This window comes from Schistocerca cancellata, chromosome 4 (genome assembly GCF_023864275.1).
Source record: "Schistocerca cancellata isolate TAMUIC-IGC-003103 chromosome 4, iqSchCanc2.1, whole genome shotgun sequence".
Lineage (NCBI taxonomy): Eukaryota > Metazoa > Arthropoda > Insecta > Orthoptera > Acrididae > Schistocerca > Schistocerca cancellata.
In genome coordinates, this window is record NC_064629.1 from 164,906,841 (window position 1) to 164,930,334 (window position 23,494).

A 23,494-nucleotide genomic window follows, 5' to 3' on the forward strand; every position below is an offset into this window, starting at 1 on the left:
AATGAAGTTCGAATTAAGAATAAGATATTTATTTATGTCTTATCTTTGTTCACCAGCGCAAGGAATGCGTTCGAAGGCTTCGTAATTTTTTGTATGCTTCATCTAGCGTGATCCTGAGCTCATCGGCAACAGTTTGCCAACAGTCCTTTTTCAGATATCGATCTTTGTGTGTATTACTTTCGACGTCCGATAGCTCTGCTGACAGTTAAAGTGCATTCATGAAATTCATTCTGCTATAAGAACCGTTTCTCAGGGACTGGTACTACCATTTCGAAAGGAAAGGACAAAGACGAAGACGTTAAAACCAATCTTTTAATGAAAGCAGAAGGTGGAGAAGAAGAAAAAGAGGATAATTATGTCGAGGAAGATGGTCATTGTGATAATGATGAAGGCGAAGGAGAAGGAAAAGAAGAAGAAGAGGATGATTATGATGACGTTCACGATTGGAAGACGGTGTCCGGCAAATGGCCAGCCGATATTGACTCAAATGGATCGGTGGGGCGGTTAGTTTTCTTTCTAGCACTGAAAGCGTTGGGAAATAATTCATGTGATAATGAAATAATGTCTATTGGATATGAACTTCGAGAAGCATCAATTATTGCTCGAAGATGCGGAAAATAAAGAGGTAAGTTGTGTATAAAAACATTCTGTCATTTCAAAGAACTTCACAAAAGATGTAATTTACAAATTCATAAACGGTTTACGTAATTACTGCATGGGATATCGCATATCGAACAGATGGTGAGAGATCGTATCCGATTACAAAGGAGAACTGAGAATATAGTAAGAATTAAAGTGCCAATATTACAAGCTAGTCATCATGTAAGGCGTGAGCTTAGCAGATGTGTATGTGCTCATGCTTGAAAATTTACAGTGCCTATTGAAAATAAAAATAATGTTTTATTAAAAATGTAACATAAAATATGTAACTGCTCCATAACAGTGATCGCACAGAAATGGTAGAGACGACTTAGGCATGAGCAAGTCTCAGCTCGACAACTACGCATTTTTGCAAGCCGTAACTTGTTCTGGGAAAAACACATTTGCATTTTTGTCAATTCAGAGAAAAATCGGAAATTGAGCAAGTATTGACTACCGAAGTACTTCTGCTAGTCGGAACTTGTTGATAGTTGTTGATTCGGCAGGAAAGAAAAAGAGTAAATACGAGATGACCACTAGTAGAACTAACCCAGTGGTGCTGTTGCTGCTGGTGCAGCTGCTCTCCTCATCGAATAAGAATAATGTGGGTCTAGTATTCACTATTAGTACTACGAGTACACCGTGTTTTACTGTGCAGACTAATGGTTAGAGAATTAATCGTAGTTTTTGTTTCTGCGTAAGTCTTATGAATATCCTTGTGCAGGACGGCTTCCTAGTGTAAATTTTCCCTCTGCCAGAGCGCCACGTCACCCGTCGCGTGACTCGACAACAAAATGTGTAAGCAGTAGCGCATACTTCTCTAGCGTTATTGAGAAAATCGCAAGATAATTTCGGTCGTCAAATATATAACTGTGCGTGGCCGTTTTTACCAGGAAGCGGCGGCAGCCGAGTGGGTAGCGTTCAAGCCCCGTAATCGCTGGATCGAGTCCTGTTCGTCTGTTTTTTTATTTTTTATTTTTAACACAGTCATTTTCTGTACTATTTACATTGTAAGATGGCAAGAACTATGCCAGTTACATGAAGTCATTAAAGATCACCTAACTCACGTTGAGCGAACAGTAGGGCTGAACAAAAATGACTGACAAGGCACAATGCATCTTGTAGAGGGTATAGTATGGACGTATTGAAATAATTAATGTCGGGTGATGGTTTTAAAGTTATTCACACAACATGAAAACTTTGTGGAAACGCGTCGATTTACTGGAGGCTAGTTTATCCCAGGGAAGTATTTGAGTTGACCACCGTGGCCGGCGGGGAGCGGCGAAGGGAAGCGACAATAGGCAGCTTAGGGCGGCTCAAGCTCTGAGAAAGCGGTAACGGGGCGCGACCTCCAGCTGCCTTAAGATGAGTGACAGTGAGTGGGTGGTTGACCCCATGCTGGTGTACCGGGAAGCAGACGGAGAACTTGTGCGCCTGTTGGTAAATGTCCGTCGTCCCGTTTTCAGTGAAACATGCAAGAAAGCCGCGCAAAGTTACGGTGGAGTGGTCAACAGAGGTCAAAATATGCGTGTTCGTGACTATAGCAACTTCACGCTGAATTCACGGTCTGCAGAGTCTGAAGTAAATCAGGTGAAGAGCGACAGAATGAAATACGCCGGCCTCCGATGGGAACGTAGGACCAAGGAATTTGAAGTACTCTCCTGGGAGTCAGAATTCAGGAAAAATTGGTGTTTGTGCAGACGCTAAACTTGATGGGTGGCCTGGGAGGAGCTAAATAGCAGAAGTTGAGAGGAAGGGAAATTTTGTGGGAATTTGTTCACTTCCCAGAGCAGGCATTGGTCGGCACTGGGAAGCGATGCATAATTAATGTGACTTGCGCTGCAATTGGCGTAAGTGATTTTGCTGGAGGGGACTTGTCTAGAGTGCAGACGTGGCGTTCTTTACTCAGCTTGCCTGAGAAAGAGTGAGCATCTCTGCAGTTTAGGACTTAGCAAATGGAACGATTGAGCTTGGAGATAGGAAGTTTTGGTTCAGCCATGTACTGAGCTGAATAGACAAGTGCAGCCTTGCAGCACCACGAGGTCGGCCGACGTCTGCACGACGCCGCCGCTCTGCCACGCTGTATTTGGTGATATTGCGCCCTCTCCAGCCACTGATTAATTTGTTGGATCACTTCGGCAAAGTTTCCACGAGGGTTTCATGGGACATGTATTGTAGAATTCTTCTCGCGCTTCACATTACGCCTGGGTCAGTCAATAAGAATTACTTTTGAGTTATCGTGCTTTACTCCACGCAAACGCAATTTATTACCACTGCCTGTTAGGAGAGTCATGTAATGTGATGATTGAAGGTCGTGAGTTAAAAATAAATCTGTGCTAATCGACTGCATCTATTTTCAATCAAGTAGTTGAAATCCCAAGTCACTTTCTTAATTAATTTTATGTTCAACAATTGCATCTGGTGTTAAATAGCTGAATATGACATCAATGTGCACCCCTTTTAATTAAAAGGAATCAATTCTGAATCAATTAATGACAACACTGCCACCGCAGTTCAATCAGGAGTCACAGGGCCTTATTACTTTCTTTTTGGTATCTGACAGTGCGGCAGTTTTGCACTCTCTGTTGATCTGTTAGTCAATTACCTGGGGTGAACACACACCAAAACCAGATAAGTGATGGGTGGGGTGTTACAACATTACAATTGATATAATGGGGAAAAATACGTGTAATCGGATAAACTTTTATTAAATTTACAATGTTATTTGGCAGTCTACAAATTTTTATCACAAATAATGTAACATTCATAACTATCGACTAGTAAACGACCAAACGCATAAAGTAATACTGAAAATGTATGAGAAATCCCTTATACCTGGAAGGAGCCCGAAATTACTTGTTACCTCCAAGTTTTGACCTGCACAGACGGCTTTCGAAAGATGTACAATTAATCGTCAGTTTCGACATTACGAGTACAGTGGCCGGATGGTATTTTTCGTAAAAACATGGAAAACATAAAGTTAAATGGCACCAGCTGCATTGAATAAATGCTGTTTCCGCATACGCAAGGTCTTTTGAGGTTTTCCGTGGAAAAACAAACCTCGTTAACATTTTCAAAAAACCTCTCTTTCAGCCGATAATTTGGAAGCAAACCATGCATAACGCAGCATTTCCTCAAATACCGGCGCTGATAATTGATCATGCAGTATCGTTCTTTTTCGATTAAATACGAACAATTTTGAAGACACGGACAAGCATACATTTTCAGTATCACTTTCTGTGTTTTGTCGTTTACTAGACGATAGTTATGAATATTATATTATTTGTGATAATAAAAATTTGTAGACTGTCAAATAGCATTGTAAATTTAATAAACGTTCCTCCGATTACACGTATTTTTCCCATTATATCAATTGTAATGCAAATAGTAAACAAAATGACTGTGGTAGAAAATTTAAAAAAACTGACGAACGGGACTCGATCCAGCGATTACGGGGTTTGAACGCTTCCCACTTTTTTTTTTCATTTTGTTTGTTGTTGATCGTTGTGTTTGGTCGTTGCAGACGTCACATAACATACGTTCAAGTTCGTTTGTTGATTCTTCCACTCAGTTTTTCTATTAAGAGGCCAACTAGCTCTCTGACCGAACACGATGAGCTACCGTGCCGGCTATTACCTGGCCATTTTCTCGGTAACGCTTGAGAAGTACGCGCTACTACTTACACAGTTTTACCGAGCGAGGTGGCGCAGTGGTTAGACACTGGACTCGCATTCGGGAGGACGACGGTTCAATCCCGCGTCCGGCCATCCTGATTTAGGTTTTCCGTGATTTCCCTAAATCACTCCAGGCAAATGCCGGTATGGTTCCTCTGAAAGGGCATGGCCGACTTCCTTCCCCATCCTTCCGATGAGACCGATGAACACGCTGTCTGGTCTCCTACCCCAAACAACCAACCAACCAACTCACACATTTTTTTGTCCTAATGGAGTACTACGAGTGTACGAAGTTTGAAGTAAATCCGCGTTCCAAACGTCGTGGCATCCCTTTGTCAGTTGAGTAAGTGACAGCCGGCCGGAGTGGCCGAGCGGTTCTAGGCGCTTCAGTCTGGAACCGCGCGAGCGCTACGGTCGCAGGTTCGAATCCTGCCTCGGGCATGGATGTGTGTGATGTCCTTAGGTTTAAGTAGTTCTAAATTCTAGGGGACTGATGACCTCAGCTGTTAAGTCCCATAGTGCTCAGAGCCATTTTTGAGTAAGGGACCGTTGACTACTCAGAGTAGCGGCAGCCGCTGAGCCGAGAGGACGCGCAGCAGAGCAGTAGCAGCACTTGTCTGATAAACTGTAAATTAATTTACTATTTAGTTTTCTTCACGTGCTTTTGCAAAGAAGTGAACTGTGCGTGTGTATTTTACTGTGTAGACTAGTGGTTACAAAATTAATCGTAGTTTTTCTTGTTGCGTAAGTCTTGTGAATATCCTTGTGTAGGGCGGCTTCCTAGTGTAAATTTTCCCGTCACCAGAAACTCCATCACGCCACTAAGTTTTAATTTTATGCTAGTAGACAGCACACAGTTTAGATCAGTACATTCTACTTTAAACATTTATCTCGTGCAGGAACTTTTCGGCAAACAGAATTTCTAATTACAGGTATCTGTAAATACATCAACTTCAGTAGAGAAATTTATTTCTGTTTAATTGCTTGCGGTCTCAGAGTACAGTGCGAAATCTGCACAGCAACTTTTAGTGTTACTTTATTCTCATTTGGTATATTTTCAAACCCAGTAGCGCCATTTGAGAATTTACAGGGTTATTACAAATGATTGAAGCGATTTCACAGCTCTACAATAACTTTATTATTTGAGATATTTTCACAATGCTTTGCACACACATACAAAAACTCAAAAAGTTTTTTTAGGCATTCACAAATGTTCGATATGTGCCCCTTTAGTGATTCGGCAGACATCAAGCCGATAATCAAGTTCCTCCCACACTCGGCGCAGCATGTCCCCATCAATGAGTTCGAAAGCATCGTTGATGCGAGCTCGCAGTTCTGGCACGTTTCTTGGTAGAGGAGGTTTAAACACTGAATCTTTTACATAACCCCACAGAAAGAAATCGCATGGGGTTAAGTCGGGAGAGCGTGGAGGCCATGACATGAATTGCTGATCATGATCTCCACCACGACCGATCCATCGGTTTTCCAATCTCCTGTTTAAGAAATGCCGAACATCATGATGGAAGTGCGGTGGAGCACCATCCTGTTGAAAGATGAAGTCGGCGCTGTCGGTCTCCAGTTCTGGCATGAGCCAATTTTCCGCGGGCTACGCGTGAAACTTGCCCGCACGCGTGCAACCGTTTCTTCGCTGACTGCAGACCGACCCGGTGATTTCCCCTTACAGAGGGATCCAGAAGCTTTAAACTGCGCATACCGTCGCCGAATGGAGTTAGCAGTTGGTGGATCTTTGTTGAACTTCGTCCTGAAGTGTCGTTGCACTGTTATGACTGACTGATGTGAGTGCATTTCAAGCAGGACATACGCTTTCTCGGCTCCTGTCGCCATTTTGTCTCACTGCGCTCTCGAGCGCTCTGACGGCAGAAACCTGAAGTGCGGCTTCAGCCGAACAAAACTTTATGAGTTTTTCTACGTATCTGTGGTGTGTCGTGACCATATGTCAATGAATGGAGCTACAATGAATTTATGAAATCGCTTCAATCATTTGTAATAGCCCTGTATATCTATCTTATACACAGTCCGATATGGTTAGGAACTATGCTTGTTGTGAGCGGATACAAGGAGAGTTGGCTACTGCCCGTAAAAATCTGGGAGCTGCGTTGGCTACCGTCGACGAACTTCTAGCTAATGCTCAAAGTTGCGGTGACGTCGGGGCGCCAATGTCGAGACCTGCGACACCTTTGGTGCCACTGGAGCCCCCTGGTGACCCGGACATCGCTGCGGCTTCTGATACGCATCATTGACCGGTCCGTCCTCATTCCAGAGCGGGTGGCAGACAGTGGTGGGTTCGCTTGTCACTGGGCTCCCTACGTCATAGCAACACGTACGAGGTGCTGTCCAGTGTTGATGATACCTCTGAGTCAGCATGAGATGCCTTTCCTGTTGAGCCAGCTGTCGATTTTCCTGCCCAGTCCGGACAAGTACAGACGGTGGGTATGCTTGTCATTGGGAGCTCCAATGTTAGACGGGTGATGGAGCCCCTCAGGGAGATAGCAAGCAAGGTGGGAAAGAATTCCACTGTGCATTCGGTATGTTTGCCGGGAGGTCTCATCCGAGATGTGGAGGAGGCCCTGCCGGCGGCTATCGAGCGCACTGGGTGCAACCGGCTGCATGTAGTGGCGCATGTCGGCACGAATGACGTCTGCCGCTTGGGTTCTGAGGCCATCCTCGGCTCCTTTCGGCGGCTGGCTGATTTGGTGAAGACAACTAGCAACGCAGGCGGGGTGCAGGCTAAGCTGTATTTGTAGCATCGTACCCAGGTTTGATCGCGGTCCTCTGGTCTGATGCAGAGGGGAAGGTCTAAACCAGAGGCTCAGACGAATCTGCGACGGTATTGGATGCGAATTTCTCGACCTCCACTATCGGGTGCCGAGTAGTAGGGTTCCCCTTAATAGGTCAGACGTGCACTACACGCAGGAAGCGGCTACTAGAGTAGAGGAGTAAGTGTGGCGTGCACATGGGACTTTTTAGGAACCCCTCTTTTGGGAGCAAACACGATTTGCCTGTTTAATCAGCCTCAGCGACCTCAGAGAATTTTGGTACTTCCAGATCACAGATAGAAAAGATTAATAAGATTTTAGTAAACTTCAGGAGCATCCAAGGAAAGGTTCCAGAATTAGTATCGCTTACTGAAGGTTATAATGCACATATAGTATTGGGAACAGAAAGCTGTTTGAAACAGACGTCAATGACAACGAAATCTTAAGTTTAGATTTGAATGTTTATCGTAAGGATAGGTTAGTCGCCAATGATGCGGGTGTGTTTAATGCAGTAAAAAGTTCCATAAAATCTAGCGAGGTCATCACGGATTTCGAATGTGAATTAATCTGGGTGAAACCGAGTATCAAAAAACGGTCAAAAAGAGTGATCGGGTGCTTTTATAGACGACCTGGGTCAAGATCTGTAGTTGTACAGTGCTTCAGGCAGAATTTGCACAATATCGTTAGCAATTTTCCTGATCATGCCGTTATAATAGGGGGTGACTTCAACTTTCCAGGTATAGAATGGGAGTGTTGTGTCATCAAAACTGGTGCTAGAGACAGGGAATCGTGTGGCACTGTTCTGGATGGTTCAAATGGCTCCGAGCACTATGGGACTTAACTTCTGTGGTCATCAGTCCCCTAGAACTTAGAACTACTTAAACCTAACTAACCTAAGGACATCACACACATCCATGCCCGAGGCAGGATTTGAACCTGCGACCGTAGCAGTCCCGCGGTTCCGGACTGAGCGCCTAGAACCGCTAGACCACCGCGGGCGGCTGTTCTGGATGTTTTGTCCGAAAATCACCTTGAGCAGACAGTTAGAGAACTAGACCTACTGGCAACAAAAAGACCTGAACTTATCGAATCAGTTAAATGGAGGAAGGTATCAGTGATCATAAGACTGTGACAGAATCTATGACGACGGACCCTACAAGGAATGTTAAGAAAGGTAGGAAGATATATTTGCTCAGCAGGGGTGACAGGATACAAATTTCAGAATATTTCAGCAGTCAGCATCAAATATTGGGGGATGAGGACGAAAATGTGGAGAACAAATGGAAAAAAATTCAAAGGCATCGTTCAATATGCCCTAGACAACAATGTTCCGAGTAAGGTTTTAAGGGATGGGAAAGATCCATCATGGTTTAATAACACTGTTAGAAAATCGCCGCGTAAATAAAGAGCACTTCACCTCAGATTCAAGAGAAGTAAAAACCTAGCTGACACACAAAAGCTGAACGAAGCGAAAATGAGCGTTCCTTGATTTAAGTAAGGCATCTGACACCGCCCCGCATTGCCGTTTAATAAAAAAAAATACGAGTTAAAGGAGTACCGGAGCAGACCTGCGATTGTATTCAAGACTTTCTTGCAGATAGAGCTCAACACGTCGCTTTTAACGGAACTAAATCGACAGCTGTAAAGGTAATATACGGAGTACCATGGGAAAGTGTGATAGGACCATTGCTGTTTACAATATATATAAATGATCTAGTAGAAAGCGTCGGATGCTCTTTAAGGTTATTCGCAGATGATGCAGTTGTTTATACCAAAGTAGCAACGCCGGACGATAGTAAGAATTTACAGAACGACCTGCAGAGAATAGATGAATGGTGCAGACTCTGCCAGTTGACCCTGAACGTAAATAAAAGTAACATATTGCTCATGCATAGGAAAAGAAATACACTACTGTGCAGCTACACTATTGATGACAAACAGCTGGAGACAGCGTCTGCCGTAAAATATCAAGGCTTAACTATCCAGAGCGGCTTTAAGTGGAATGACTATATAAAACAGACAGTGGGAAAAGCGGAAACCAGACTCAGATTCATCGGAAGAATCTTAAGGAAATGTAACTCATCCACGAAAGAAGTGGCTTATAAGGCGCTTATTCGCCCGGTTCTCGAGTGTTGTTCATCTATCTGGGGTCTCTGTTAGATAGGACTGATAGAGGAGATAGAAAAGCCCCAACGAAGAGCGGCGTGTTTCGTCACGGGATCGTTTAGCTGGCGAGAGAGCGTTGCGGAGATGCTAAACAAACTCCACTGGCAGACGTTACAAGAGATGCGTTGTGCATCACGAAGAGATTTAGAATTGAAATTTTTGGACAGCACTTTTCAGGAGGAGTCGGACAACATATTACTTCCCCCCACACACATGTCGCTTATTGACCACGAGGAGAAAATACGAGAAATTAGAGTCAATACAGAGGCTTACCGACAATCATTCTTCCCACGCACTATTCACCAGTGGAACAGGGTTGAAGGGATCGGATTACCGAAAGTATCCTCCGCCACACACGATTAGGTGGCCTGCGGTGTATGATGTAGATGCAGGTGAAAATTTGTCACACTTTTCTCTTGACAGGACTTCCACTACTGTTATGATAAAACCCGCTACTGTTGTAAAAGTTTAAAAAGGAAGGCGTATCAAAAATGGCTACATACCAGAACCCAGGTAGACAGAGAAAGTTATGTTGAAGAAAGAAACAAAGCCAAACAGATAATTGCAGCATCCAAGAAGAAATCGTGGGAAGACTTTGCAAAAAACAGGATGGAGACTATGGGTCAAGCTGCTGGAAAACCATTCTGGAGTGTAATTAGCAGTCTTCGAAAGGGAGGTAAGAAGGAAATGACAAGTATTTTGGACAGGTCAGGAAAACTGCTGGTGAATCCTGTGGATGCCTTGGGCAGATGGAGGGAATATTTTGAAGAGTTGCTCAATGTAGGTGAAAATGCGATCAGTAATGTTTCAGATTTCGAGGTAGAATGGGATAGGAATGATGATGGAAATAGGATCACATTTGAGGAAGTGGAAAAAATGGTCAATAGATTGCAGTGCAATAAAGCGGCCGGGGTGGATGAAATTAAGTCGGAACTCATCAAATACAGTGGAATGTCAGGTCTTAAATGGCTACACAGGATAATTGAAATGGCCTGGGAGTTGGGACAGGTTCCATCAGACTGGACAAAAGCAGTAATCACACCAACCTTTAAACATGGAAACAGAAAAGATTGTAACAACTACAGAGGTATCTCCTTAATCAGCGTTGTGGGTAAAATCTTCTCAAGTATTTTTGAAAGGAAAGTGCGAGTATTAGTTGAGGACCAATTGGATGAAAATCAGTGTGTGTTTAGGTCTCTTAGAGGTTGTCAGGACCAGATCTTTAGCTTACGGCAAATAATGGAGAAGTGTTATGAGTAGAACAGAGAATTGTATCTATGCTTTATAGATCTAGAAAAGGCATATGACCGGGTTCCTAGGAGGAAGTTATTGTCTGTTCTACAAGATTATGGAATAGGAGGCAAACTTTTGCAAGCAATTAAAGGTCTTTACATGGATAGTCAGGCAGCAGTTAGAGGTGATGGTAAATTGAGTTCATGGTTCAGAGTAGTTTCAGGGGTAAGACAAGGCTGCAACCTGTCTCCACTGTTGTTTATATTATTTATGGATCATATGTTGAAAACAATAGACTGGCTGGGTGAGATTAAGATATGTGAACACAAAATAAGCAGTCTTGCATATGCGGATGACTTAGTTGTGATGGCAGATTCGATTGAAAGTTCGCAAAGTAATATTTCAGAGCTAGATCAGAAATGTAAAGACTATAGTATGAAGATTAGCATCTCCAAAACGAAAGTAATGTCAGTGGAAAGAAATATAAACGGATTGAGTGCCAAATAGGAGGAAAAAAGTTAGAACAGGTGGACGGTTTCAAGTACTTAGGATGCACATTCTCACAGGATGGCAACATAGTGAAAGAACAGGAAGCGAGGTGTAGCAAAGCTAATGCAGTGAGCGCTCAGCTACGATCTACTCTCTTCTGCAAGAAGGAAGTCAGTACCAAGACTAAGTTATCTGTGCACCGTTCAATCTTTCGACCAAAGAGCGAAAGCTGGGTGGATTCAGGTTACCTTATCAACAAGGTTGAGGTTACGGATATGAAAGTAGCTAGGATGATCGCAGGTACTAGTAGATGGGAACAATGGCAGGAGGGTGTCCACAATGAGGAAATCAAAGAAAAACTGGGAATGAACTCTATAGATGTAGCAGTCAGGGCGAACAGGCTTAGATGGTGGGGTCATGTTACACGCATGGGAGAAGCAAGGTTACCCAAGAGACTCATGGATTCAGCAGTAAAGGGTAGGAGGAGTCGGGGCAGACCGAGGAGAAGGTACCTGGATTCGGTTAAGAATGATTTTGAAGTAATAGGTTTAACATCAGAAGAGGCGCCAATGTTAGCACTGAATAGGGGATCATGGAGGAACTGTATAAGGGGGGCTATGCTCCAGACTGAACGCTGAAAGGCATAATCAGTCTTAAATGATGATGATGATGATGATGATGACTAAAAAGGAAAGCACAACCCGGTTTCAGAACATGTTTCCCATCTTCTGTTGCATATTAAAATATGAGTCCACAGAGGATGCATGACTGAGGTTAAAATGGGTTACAATATGTAAGAATAGTGCTTCCCTGGTACAACGTTGGGCTGTGCTTCGTACGGGGCTGGTGAGCGTCTATGCAACACTGTTCGAAAGACCGTCTATCTGTCTTCGTGTGGATACGTGTATGGCGCGTCCCTCAGCCCGGACCGTTGTCTCCTTCTGCTAGAGGCTTTCCGGAAGATCTAGGACGCACGAGGATATCCCGTTGCATGCTATGTACAATGAAGGCACTATTTTAACGTATAGTAGCCCATTTCAACCTCAGTTATACTTCCTTTGTGGACTCACATTTTAATACGCACTTGAAGATGGGACACATATCCTGACACTGGTTTGTGTTTTCGTTTTTATAAATAAAGAATTTTTACAACTATAGCGAATCTTATCATTGATGAGTAAAACTTGTATTTTGTTTATTAATTACTTCCGTTTCCATGTTACAAAACGCATAGCATCTGGCTGATGGTGGAAGCATAATATACGCCGAGAGACTGTCAGCATTTAAAAGGGGCGAGAGACACCACGTCTTGAGTACAATACATGTTAACACCATATCTGGAATGGCAGTGGTGGTCTGTCTGTTCTCAACAATGAGACCATGTGTATGATGTATCGTGGAAGACTGAACAACATCGAGGCAGTTGATTTCAAAAGGAGTGATATGTGCCTAGTGTAAAACTGTGCGTATATAAAAAACGATAATTCCTGTTCATAAGGTATCACACAGTTGAAATGTAAGAGAGAAAATATTCGCTACTTAAGGAAAGATTGTTGTAAGTCTGTGTTTAATTCACTAGACTGTTTGGTTCTCACATAGAAAGTCATTGGATTTGGTTCAGATCGAAGTGCATTTTCAGAAGTGAATGTGAAAATAATACAGGCGCTTCAGAAAGAGTGCTGTACAGATTCCGAACACATTTATACTTTTGGAGTTTATGATAAGTATCATTACATGTTTATTACATTTCAGGGATTCCGTTTCGATAAAAAAATGGTTGTTTCTTATATTAAGGATATATTATTCATATTGTATACGTTTTTTTCCTTAAAATATAATTCAGTATAATTTCGATTGTACTAAGGCAGATGCAACTGTCAAAACTTGGTTAGCTGTTACAGATCTCTCACAGATCTCAAATATTTACTCAAAGTGTAACAACCTACTGTTTACAATAGATGATATTCGAAAAAGTAGTGAAGATGAATTGAAATGTGTAATAAATTTATTTGTTTCCACAGTCTAGGGTAGAAGAAAAAGTGAATCTGTTTCAGTATAACAAATGGTTGATAAGGATATTAGAGTACTTTTTAACGCTAAAAAATTTTACGCTTTCAATATTTCTTGTTGTGTGTAAATATTCATAGTCATTCAAGTGTGTCTGACTTTCTTTGGGATGTAATTTTTTTATAATAAGATTTTTATCGAGACAATTTTTTGTTCGAGTCTTTCTTTCCCATTGCCTCTGTATTACTTATATTGATTATGAGACAGGACAGTATTTCACGTAAATATTATTTAAGTATGATAACAGATAGACAGACAGACATATAGATAGATAGATACATAGATAGATGGAGACAGAGAGTTGAAATTTAGTATTAAGACAGTACAGTATTTAAGTACGAAAACGAGTACAGCATAAAAGCAATGAAATTTACTGATGAGGCTACAGTATTTCCATAAGCCTTTCTCTCTCTCTCTCTCTCTCTCTCTCTCTCTCTCTGTGTGTGTGTGTGTGTGTGTGTGTTTGTTTGTTTTTAAATTTGCCAGCCACTACCATCTTTAATTTTTCAATTTCCTGCCATTTCTTTGAATTGTGCACTGTCTTTTCTTATTGACATAATCAAAAAACTGGACAAGTGCGAGCAGAATTGGGCTCTAAGAGTTCTGTACAAACTTGATTATGTATATAAATAGTTCTGACGAATGTGTCTGCAAGTATCGAAACAAGTGACATAAATGTCCATGTCTTTTGACTGCATTGACTTAGAAGTTTAAATTTTTTACACTGCCAAGAGATCGTAGACGTTAGTACTTCATGGAAGTTTCAGCTTGACACCTCTTCCGTTTCTACCGATTGAGCTACAGAACCCTAAAAAAATGGGTGTGGCTTGTGACATCATCGAAATGTCATTGACCCTGCCTCAGCATGTAGGAAACCTACACTTTTGCACCTGCGAGTAGTTGTCTTCTTCAAGGACAAGTGGACGCCATCTTGGATTGTGACGTCACTGGTATCGAATACTTCAAAACCGCATTTAAGTGCAAAGCGATCCAGAAACTGCATATCCATACTACTCCTGACGTCCTATCCAGTGAGCGGGAGAGTCGTAGTTGAACACTTTCCTAGACACAAACGAGTGGTGAGCTAGGCACTTTTTTCGCTGGTACCATACATGCACATACTCGTATTTCAAGTGGTATATTCTCTAGGTGTGCCGGTAGCAGTTCGGTAAGAAATTTTGGGTATCTTTTCTTCATTAAGGTTCTTCAATGAAATAAGGACCAATCAAAGAGTCTCCATTAATCTCGCACCAAACTCTTATACTTCACTGCTTCTGGTGTTCAGCCTGCCCAAGCCATTGCGGATTATCAGCAGCTCAGTAATGGATATCTCTTACACTCATCATCCCACGATTTCTGACAGTAACTTGATCGGCAGACAGAATTTTTATAAGACGGCGTGATGACGTATCAAAACCGAGCGACAGAATTTGATACGTCTTCTGCTATCCCACTGGTTAATCTGCTTATGAAGTGACACGTCATACGGATAGAAACTATTTGCGTACGAAATGCGAAGACCGTTATGATTACGTATTTCTGAGGCACTCCAATTTCTCTGGAGCCTCGCATATGTGGATTAAGAGCACCAACTGCCAGAATACCTATTTCCTTCGCTCTGCTCTTTGCAGGCTTCCTCCTTTCCCTCTGTGTAGTATTCCAGTGCCCTTCCAATAACAATTTTAGCACATTCGCTGAATTTTCATTCTTTTAGAACACTTGGTTCGGATACTTTTGTACATACAACTCAACTGTCCTCTTCATGCTCCTTCTTCCGTCTCCGTATAGAAGTAGAATATCTAGTTCTCTTGTATGCGAAACACATTTATTTTTTCAGACTAACAAGCATTCGAAGCAAGTGAATGACACAGATAGAACGAAAGCTACATTTCCGCAGTGCTCCCTTTATACCTGTATCATGATGGTGCAACACGTCGTTTGCTTCTTATCCGACGTGACGCATTTTTGTATTTGGGTATGGAATCACTATCTTCCACATAAGACTGTAACTGGTTTCATGTTCAAAACACATAAATCTCTAGTTGCAATACTGCAGTTACTCCGAATGTAGTTACTGGATTTAAAAGAATCAAAAGCCGTTGAATCTGTCTGTTTTAGAACTACGGTTCTGGCGGTAGAAATGGCTAGATTTCCATTTGAAAAAGCGATGCAGATACCGGTATATTGAAAATTAATGTAGCCATGTAAAGAGAGTTTACGTCTTTTTGTGAGGACTTTCTCACAGTGCACCTGGGTGAAAATAGAATTGTTGTTGTTGTGGTCTTCAGTCCTGAGACTGGTTTGATGCAGCTCTCCATGCTACTCTATCCTATGCAAGCTTGTTCATCCTTCATCCTTCTGAATCTTCTTACTGTATTCATCTCTTGGTCTCACTCTACGATTTTTACCCTCCACGCTGCCCTCCAATACTAAATTGGTGATCCCTCGATGCCTCAGAACATGTCCTACCAACTGATCCCTTCTTCTAGTCAAGTTATGCCACAAGCTCCTCTTCTCCCCAATTCTATTCAATACCTCCTCATTAGTTATGTGATCTATCAATCTAAGCTTCAGCATTCTTCTGTAACACCACATTTCGAAAGCTTCTATTCTCTTCTTGTCCAAACTATTTATCGTCCATGTTTCACTTCCGTACATGGCTACACTCCATACAAATACTTTCAGAAACGACTTCCTGACACTTAAAAATCTATACTCGATGTTGACAAAATTCTCTTCTTCAGAAACGCTTTCATTGCCATTGCCAGTCTACATTTTATATCCTCTTTACTTCGATAGTCAGTTATTTTGCTCCCAAAATAGCAAAACTGCTTTACTCATTTCCTAATCTAATTCCGTCAGCATCATCCGACTTAATTCGACTACATTCAATTATTCTAGTTTTGCTTTTGTTCATGTTCATCTTATATCCTCCTTTCTAGACACTGTCCATTCCGTTCAACTGCTCTTCCAAGTCCTTTGCTGTCTCTGACAGAATTACAATGTCATCGGAGAACCTCAAAGTTTTTATTTCTTCTCCATGGATTTTAATACGTACTCCGAATTTTTCTTTTGTTTCCTTTACTGCTTGCTCAATGTACAGATTGAATAGCATCGGGGAGAGGCTACAACCCTGTCTCACTCCCTTCCCAACCACTGCTTCCCTTTCATGTCCCTCGACTCTTATAACCGCCATCTGGTTTCCGAACAAATTGTAAATAGCCTTTCGCTCCCTGTATTTTACCCCTGCCACCTTCAGAATTTGAACGAGAGAATTCCAGTCAACATTGTGAAAAGCTTTCTCTAAGTCTACAAATGCTAGAAACGTAGGTTTAGGCCCGCCCGGTTGGCCGTGCGGTTTAACTCACGACTTTCCGGGAGGGAAGGAGCGCCTGGTCCGCGGCACGAATCCGCCGGCGGATTTGTGTCGAGGTCCGGTGAACCGGCCAGTCTGTGGATTGGTTTTTAGGTGGTTTTCCATCTGCCTCGGCGAATGAGGGCTGGTTCCCCTTATTCCGCCTCAGTTACACTATGTTGGCGATTGCTGGCCAAACAAGTTCTCCACGTACGAGTACACCACCATTACTCTACCACGCAAACATGGGGGTTACACTCGTCTGGTGTGAGACGTTCCCTGGGGGGTCCACCGGGGGCTGAACCGCACAATAACCCTGGGTTCGGTGTGGGGCAGCGGAGGGGTGAAGTGGTCTGCGATAGTCGTCGTGGGGTTGCGGACCACTGCGGCTGCGGCGGGGACGCAGCCTCTCTGTCGTTTCTAGTTCTCCGGTTAACGTACAATACAACACAATACAACGTAGGTTTTCCCCTTTCCTTAATCAGAATTATGATATCTTAAATCAGGGTCTGACATGGGGTCAAAACCGGACGTGAGCACGATGTGCTGCACGTGTGTGGGCCGAAGCTCGGCCTGTCTCGTGTTTGCTTAGTCATTCTCGGATCTAGTCGGTATAGCTTGACATTTTATTTAGCATTTCGGCATTTTTCGGCCAATGTGACATTCTTCAATTTGGCAGAATCGTGGTGTCGTTGCTGTTTGCCCTATGCTATTTGTTTGTGGTATACAGGAAGTTGACAGGTTCAGTGACTGCCCGCACAAAAAAGCGGCAGTCTAGAGATCTACCGCCACAAGCCTTTAAAGGTGAATTGGAATGACAAAAGAGAAGGATGAGAATTCCCAGTATCTATTATGCAGTCGCATAATCTACAGGAACCGTAAATTCACTGTGGAATGACATTACATTCAGAAAGAATTTGAAGATTCAGTTAAAGTGATTGAAAGAGCAAAAAATTAAAGTGATCGATAGACGGCAGTCATTGTTCTGTGCATCAAGAAACACTTTGTGCTAAATGGACACGTGACAAAATCGATAGTACGAATAATATATTCTCTGAAGTCGCACGCATTATTACACTGTCAGTTGCAACTGTTTTCGATGGAGCTGAACGAAGAATATGGAGACTATATATATTAGTGTTAATCACATTGGTGAAATCGAGGGGCATGTCTCAATGATTTTTCGAGGTAAAACCCACTATTCAAGAGTTTATGAATGAGAAAGGACTGCAGGAACGAAAATTAAAACATCCGGAATGGATAGCAGACCTCGCATTTTATGTGGGCTTCACTGCACACTATCCACAATAAGACACTGCACGGTGAAGCAAAACTTATTTCTGATTTGATGGGGGTGCGTTTAAAAACAAAATCACATTATGGAAGCACAAATTTTGACAAGAAAACGTATATCGATTTTCGACGCCGTTTTCCGTTTCAATTGAAACAGCCCCTGTTCCTTTTCAGATGGAACTGACTGATCTGCAATGTGGTTGCTGTTTAAAAGACAAATTCTCTTACGTTAAAACTTTCCAAGAAATCTACGTCGTTTTCCTTGGAAAGAGTTTCAACGTCTTCATAATGAAGTTGCAAACGTGATAAAATATTTCGATCAACCATATGTGTTTAAAAGGTTGTTTTCGATAACGAAACTAAATAAGTCACGATTACGTGGCAACCTGAGTGCGAAAATCTATGTGATTGTCTCGTGTGTCCGTATACCGACAGTTTGTACCCGATAAAAACTATGTTATATATTCAGCGCGCCAAAAATAATAAAGTAATACTGAATTTTTTTTTGTGATCTATGATGTTGAGAAACATGTAATATGAAACCAAGTCGTGTGTAGTGTAAGTACTTTGCTATTTATACTTGGCACATTTGCCGTCTTCCCCTCTTCCACTTTGTGCAGCCAGACAAGAGAGTTATGCACGCATGTAAGAGCAGTGCCCCCTTCTTTCTCGTACCTTTCATAAACAGTTCAAGAAACATTTGAGGTGTACAGTTTACCTAAACCACCCCGTATAGTGCAAAAGAACATCGTTCGTCATATACAAGGTGGTCCATTGATTGTGACCGGGCCAAATATCTCACGAAATAAGCGTCAAACGAAAACACTACAAAGAACGAAACTTGTCTAGCTTGAAGGGGGAAACCAGATGCCGCTATGGTCGGCCCGCTAGATGGCGCTGCCATAGGTCAAACGGATATCAACTGCGTTTTTTTTTAAATAGAAACCCTCATTTTTTATTACATATTCGTGTAGTACGTAAAGAAATATGAATGTTTTAGTTGGATTACTTTTTTCGCCTTGTGATAGATGGCGCTGTAATAGTTACAAACATATGGCTCACAATTTTAGACGAACAGTTGGTAACTGGTAGGTTTTTAAAATTAAAATACCGAACGTAGGTACTTTTGAACGTTTTATTTCGGTTGTTCCAATGTGATACATGTACCTTTGTGAACTTACCATTTCTGAGAACGCATGCTGTTACAGTGTGATTACCTATAAATATCACATTAATGCAATAAATGCTCAAAAAGATGTCCGTCAACCTCAATGCATTTGGCAATACGTGTAACGACATTCCTCTTAACAGCGAGTAGTTCGCCTTTCGTAATGTTCGCAAATGAATTGACAATGTGCTGACGCATGTGGTCAAGCGTTTTCGGTGGATCACGATAGCAAATATCCTTCAACTTTCCCCACAGAAAGAAATCCGGGGACGTCAGATCCGGTGAACGTGCGGGCCATGGTATGTATGGTGCTTCGACGACCAATCCACCTGTCATGAAATATGCTATTCACAACCGCTTCAACCGCACGCGAGCTATGTGCCGGACATCCATCATGTTGGAAGGACATCGCGCATACATCGCACCATTTAGATTGCCATCGATAAAATGGGGGCCAATTTTCCTTCCTCCCATAATGCCGCACCATACATGAACCCACCAAGGTCGCTGATGTTCCACTTTTTGCAGCCATCGTGGATTTTCCGTTGCCCAATAGTGCATATTATGCCGGTTTACGTTACCGCTGTTGGTGAATGACGGTTCGTCGCTAAATAGAACGCGTGCAAAAAATCTGTCATCGTCCCGTAATTTCTCTTGTCGCCAGTGGCAGAACTGTACACAACGTTCAAAGTCGTCGCCATGCAATTCCTGATGCATAGAGATATGGTACGGGTGCAATCGATGTTGATGTAGCATTCTCAACACCGACGTGTTTGAGATTCCCGATTCTCGCGCAGTTTGTCTGCTACTGATGTGCGGATTACCCTTGACAGCAGCTAAAACACCTACTTGGGCATCATCATTTGTTGCAGGTCGTGGTTGATGTTGCACATGTGGCTGAACACTTCCTGTTTCCTTAAATAACGTAACTATCCGGCGAACGGTCCGGACACTTGGATGATGTCGTCCAGAATACCGAGCAGCATACATAGCACACGCCCGTTGGGCATTTTGATCACAATAGCCATACATCAACACGATATGAACATTTTCCGCAATTGGTAAACGGTCCATTTTAATACGAAGCAAATACCGTCCACACTGGCGGAATGTTACGTGATAGCCGGCCGCGGTGGTCTCGCGGTTCTAGGCGCGCAGTCCGGAACCGTGCGACTGCTACGGTCGCAGGTTCGAATCCTGCCTCGGGCATGGATGTGTGTGATGTCCTTAGATTAGTTAGGTTTAAGTAGTTCTAAGTTCTAGGGGACTGATGACCACAGCTGTTGTCCCATAGTGCTCAGAGCCATTTGAACCATTTTGTTACGTGATACCACGTACTTATACGTTTGTGACTATTACAGCGCCACCTATCACAAAGCGAAAAAAGTGGTCCAACTAAAACATTCATATTTCTTTACGTAGTGCACAAATATGTAATAAAAATGGGGGCTCCTATTAAAAAAACGCAGTTGATATCCTTTTGACCTATGGCACCGCCATGTAGCGGGCCAAACATAGCGCCATCTGGTTTCCCTCTTCAAGCTAGACGAGTTTCGTTCTTTGTAGTTTTTTCGTTTGACGCTTATTTCGTGAGATATTTGGCCCAGTCACTATCAAATGGTTCAAATGGCTCTGAGCACTATGAGACTTAACAGCTGAGGTCATCAGTCCCCTAGAACTTAGAACTACTTAAACCTAACTAACCTAAGGACATCACACACATCCAGGCCCGAGGCAGGATTCGAACCTGCACCGTAGCGGTCGCGCGTTTCCAGACTGTAGCGCCTAGAACCGCTCGGCCACTTCGGCCGCCAGTCACTATCAATGGACCACTCGGTATATGATATATTCCTGGGACCCTAATATTAATGTTCCTTATAACATGTATGTAAGGGTCAAATGAGTGACTAAGTGAACACATGAGCTTTTGAAGCTAACTGAAGGATTAAATCTGGACGTATGGAAATTGAAGTTGTGAGGGCAGGCCATCAGTTGTGCATGGATAACTCAGTGAGTAAGGGGGTTGCTCGTCAAAAACGAAGTTCTGGCCTTGAATCCTGAGCCGGCATACAGCTAGAATTTTTTACAAAGTTTCAAAAACTCGACTGTACTATAGAGTGACAGATCAGTTCTGCAAAATACCTGTAGGCTGTGGCTGAGCAATTTCTTCCCTGGGTGCTAGTCTCGCAAGATATTCAGGGGAGCTTCTGTGAAGTCCGGCAAGTAAAAGACAAGTACCTGGTAGTACTGAAGCTGTGTAAGCCTGTGGTAAGTCGTGTCTGCATAGCTTAGGCAGCAACAACGTTATCTACTTCGCGTTCAAATGTGAGTCAGGCACACAGTTTTAACCTGTCAGGAAGTTTCAAAACAGCGCAAACTCAGATGCAGACAGAAAGATTCACTGCGAACGTATTAATGCTATCAGCCCAAAATAACCACCTGCGAATCACAAGACTACTGGGACACCAACAGTCCCAAGAAATTTTCTATTGGAACTAAGATGTTCGTTTGTTCATGTCACATTGTCATGTTTTTTTGTTGAAACCTTTATCTTACGTATTTTCTAGTTTTACGAAAGGACGTATGATGACTTTAATTCGGTTTCATAACATCTGTGTGATAAATGAATGCATTTTATAGTTCTCATAAAATTTAATTAATATACTAGAGGAATGTCAATTGGAAATATTTGTTTAACTAAAAAACCTATGGCTGGCCGTGGTGGCCGAGCAGTTCAGGGCGCTGCAGTCCGGAACCGCGCGACTGCTGCGGTCGCAGGTTCGAATCCTGCCTCGGGCAGTTCGGTTTAAGTAGTTCTAAGTTCTAGGGGACAGATGACCTCAGTCAGATGTTAAGTCCCATAGTGCTCAGAGCCATTTGAACCATTTGAACCAATAAAGCCTGTAAACCAATCAATTACGCTACGGATGGAGTTTTGCCAAAAATACCCATTGGAAACAGTTATGACATACACAACACTAAATTAATTTAAATTACTGTATTTTACTAATTAAAAACTACTGAATTAAAAGTTAGAGCACGACTGTCGTTGAATAGCTGTTTCACAGATTGCAACAATAGTTGTCTTGTCCATAACACCGTAAAATCATTTTGTTCATTAATTTTGTTTTGAAATGTATGTCGTCTCGTAAACTGGGGGTGACAAAAGTCACGGGATACCTTCCAATATCGTGTCGATCCTACTTTTGCCCAACGTAGTGCAGCAACTAGACGTGGCAAGGACTCAGCAAGTTGTCGGAAGTCCCCTGCAGAAATATTGAGTCACGCTGCCTCTACAGTCGTCCATAATTGCGGAAGTGTTGCCGGTGCAGGATTTTGTGCACGAACTGATCTCTCGATTATGTCCCATAAATATTTGATGGTATGCACGTCGATCGAACTGCAGCTACTAAATAATTGGTTCAAATTGTCCAAAATGTTCTCCAAACGCATCCTGAACAATCGTGGCCAATTGACATGGCGCATTGTCATCCATTAAAATTTCGCCATTGTTTGGGAACATGAAGTACATGAATTGTTGCAAATGGTCCCGAAGTAGCCGAACAGACACGCGATCCAGTTGGCCCTACTCCATTATGAAGCCTCACCAGCTTGCGCAATGTGCTGTTGACAGCTTGGGTCCATGGCTTCGAGGGGTCTGTGCCACATTCTAACCCTACTACGCTACTGGCCATTACAATTGCTACACCAAGAAGAAATGCAGATGATAAACGGGTATTCATTGGACAAATATGTTATACTAGAACTGACATGTGATTACATTTTCACGCAATTTGGGTACATACATCCTGAGAAATCAGTACCCAGAACAACCACCTCAGGCCGTAATAACGGCCTTGATACGCCTGGGCATTCAGTCAAACAGAGCTTGGATGGCGTGTACAGGTACAGCTGCCCATGCAGCTTCAGCACGATACCACAGTCCATCAAGAGTAGTGACTGGCGTATTGAGGCGAGCCAGTAACTCGGCCACCATTGACCACACGTTTTCAATTGGTGAGAGATCTGGAGAATGTGCTGGCCAGGGCAGCAGACGAACATTTTCTGTGTCCAGAAAGGCCCGTACAGGACCTGCAACATCCAGTCGTGCATTATCCTGCTGAAATGTAGGGTTTAGCAGGGATCGAACGAAGGGTAGAACCACGGGTCGTAACACATCTGAAATGTAACGTCCACTATTCAAAGTTCCGTCAATGCGAACAAGAGGCGACCGAGAAGTGTAACCGATGGCACACATCACGCCGCGTAATACGCCAGTGTGGCGATGACGAATACACGCTTACAATGTGCGTTCACCGCGATGTCGCCAAACACGGATGCGACCATCATGATGCTGTAAACAGAACCTGGATTCATCCGAAAAAATGACGTTTTGCCATTCTTGCACCCAGGTTCGTCGTTGAGTACACCATCGCAGGCGCTCCTGTCTGTGATGCAGCGTCAAGGGTAACCGCAGCCACGGTCTCCGAGTTGATAGTCCATGCTGCTGCAAACGTCGTCGAACTCTTCATGCAGATTGGTTTTATCTTGGAAACGTCCCCATCTGTTGCCTCAGGGATCGAGACGTGGCTGCACGATCCGTTACAGCCATGCGGATAAGATGCCTGTCATC

At 42.9% G+C, this 23,494-nt stretch overlaps 1 protein-coding gene across 1 annotated transcript in view; it reads left to right on the forward strand.

The window, feature by feature from the left end:
• The first annotated feature begins 574 nt into the window (after positions 1–574).
• The window catches only part of LOC126183980 (uncharacterized), a 148,138-nt gene continuing 125,218 nt past the window's right edge, over positions 575–23,494 (forward strand). Inside the window, exon 1 of the mRNA XM_049926331.1 lies at positions 575–625. Coding sequence (XP_049782288.1) covers positions 575–625 — 51 coding nt within the window. The remainder of the gene's footprint in view (positions 626–23,494) is intronic.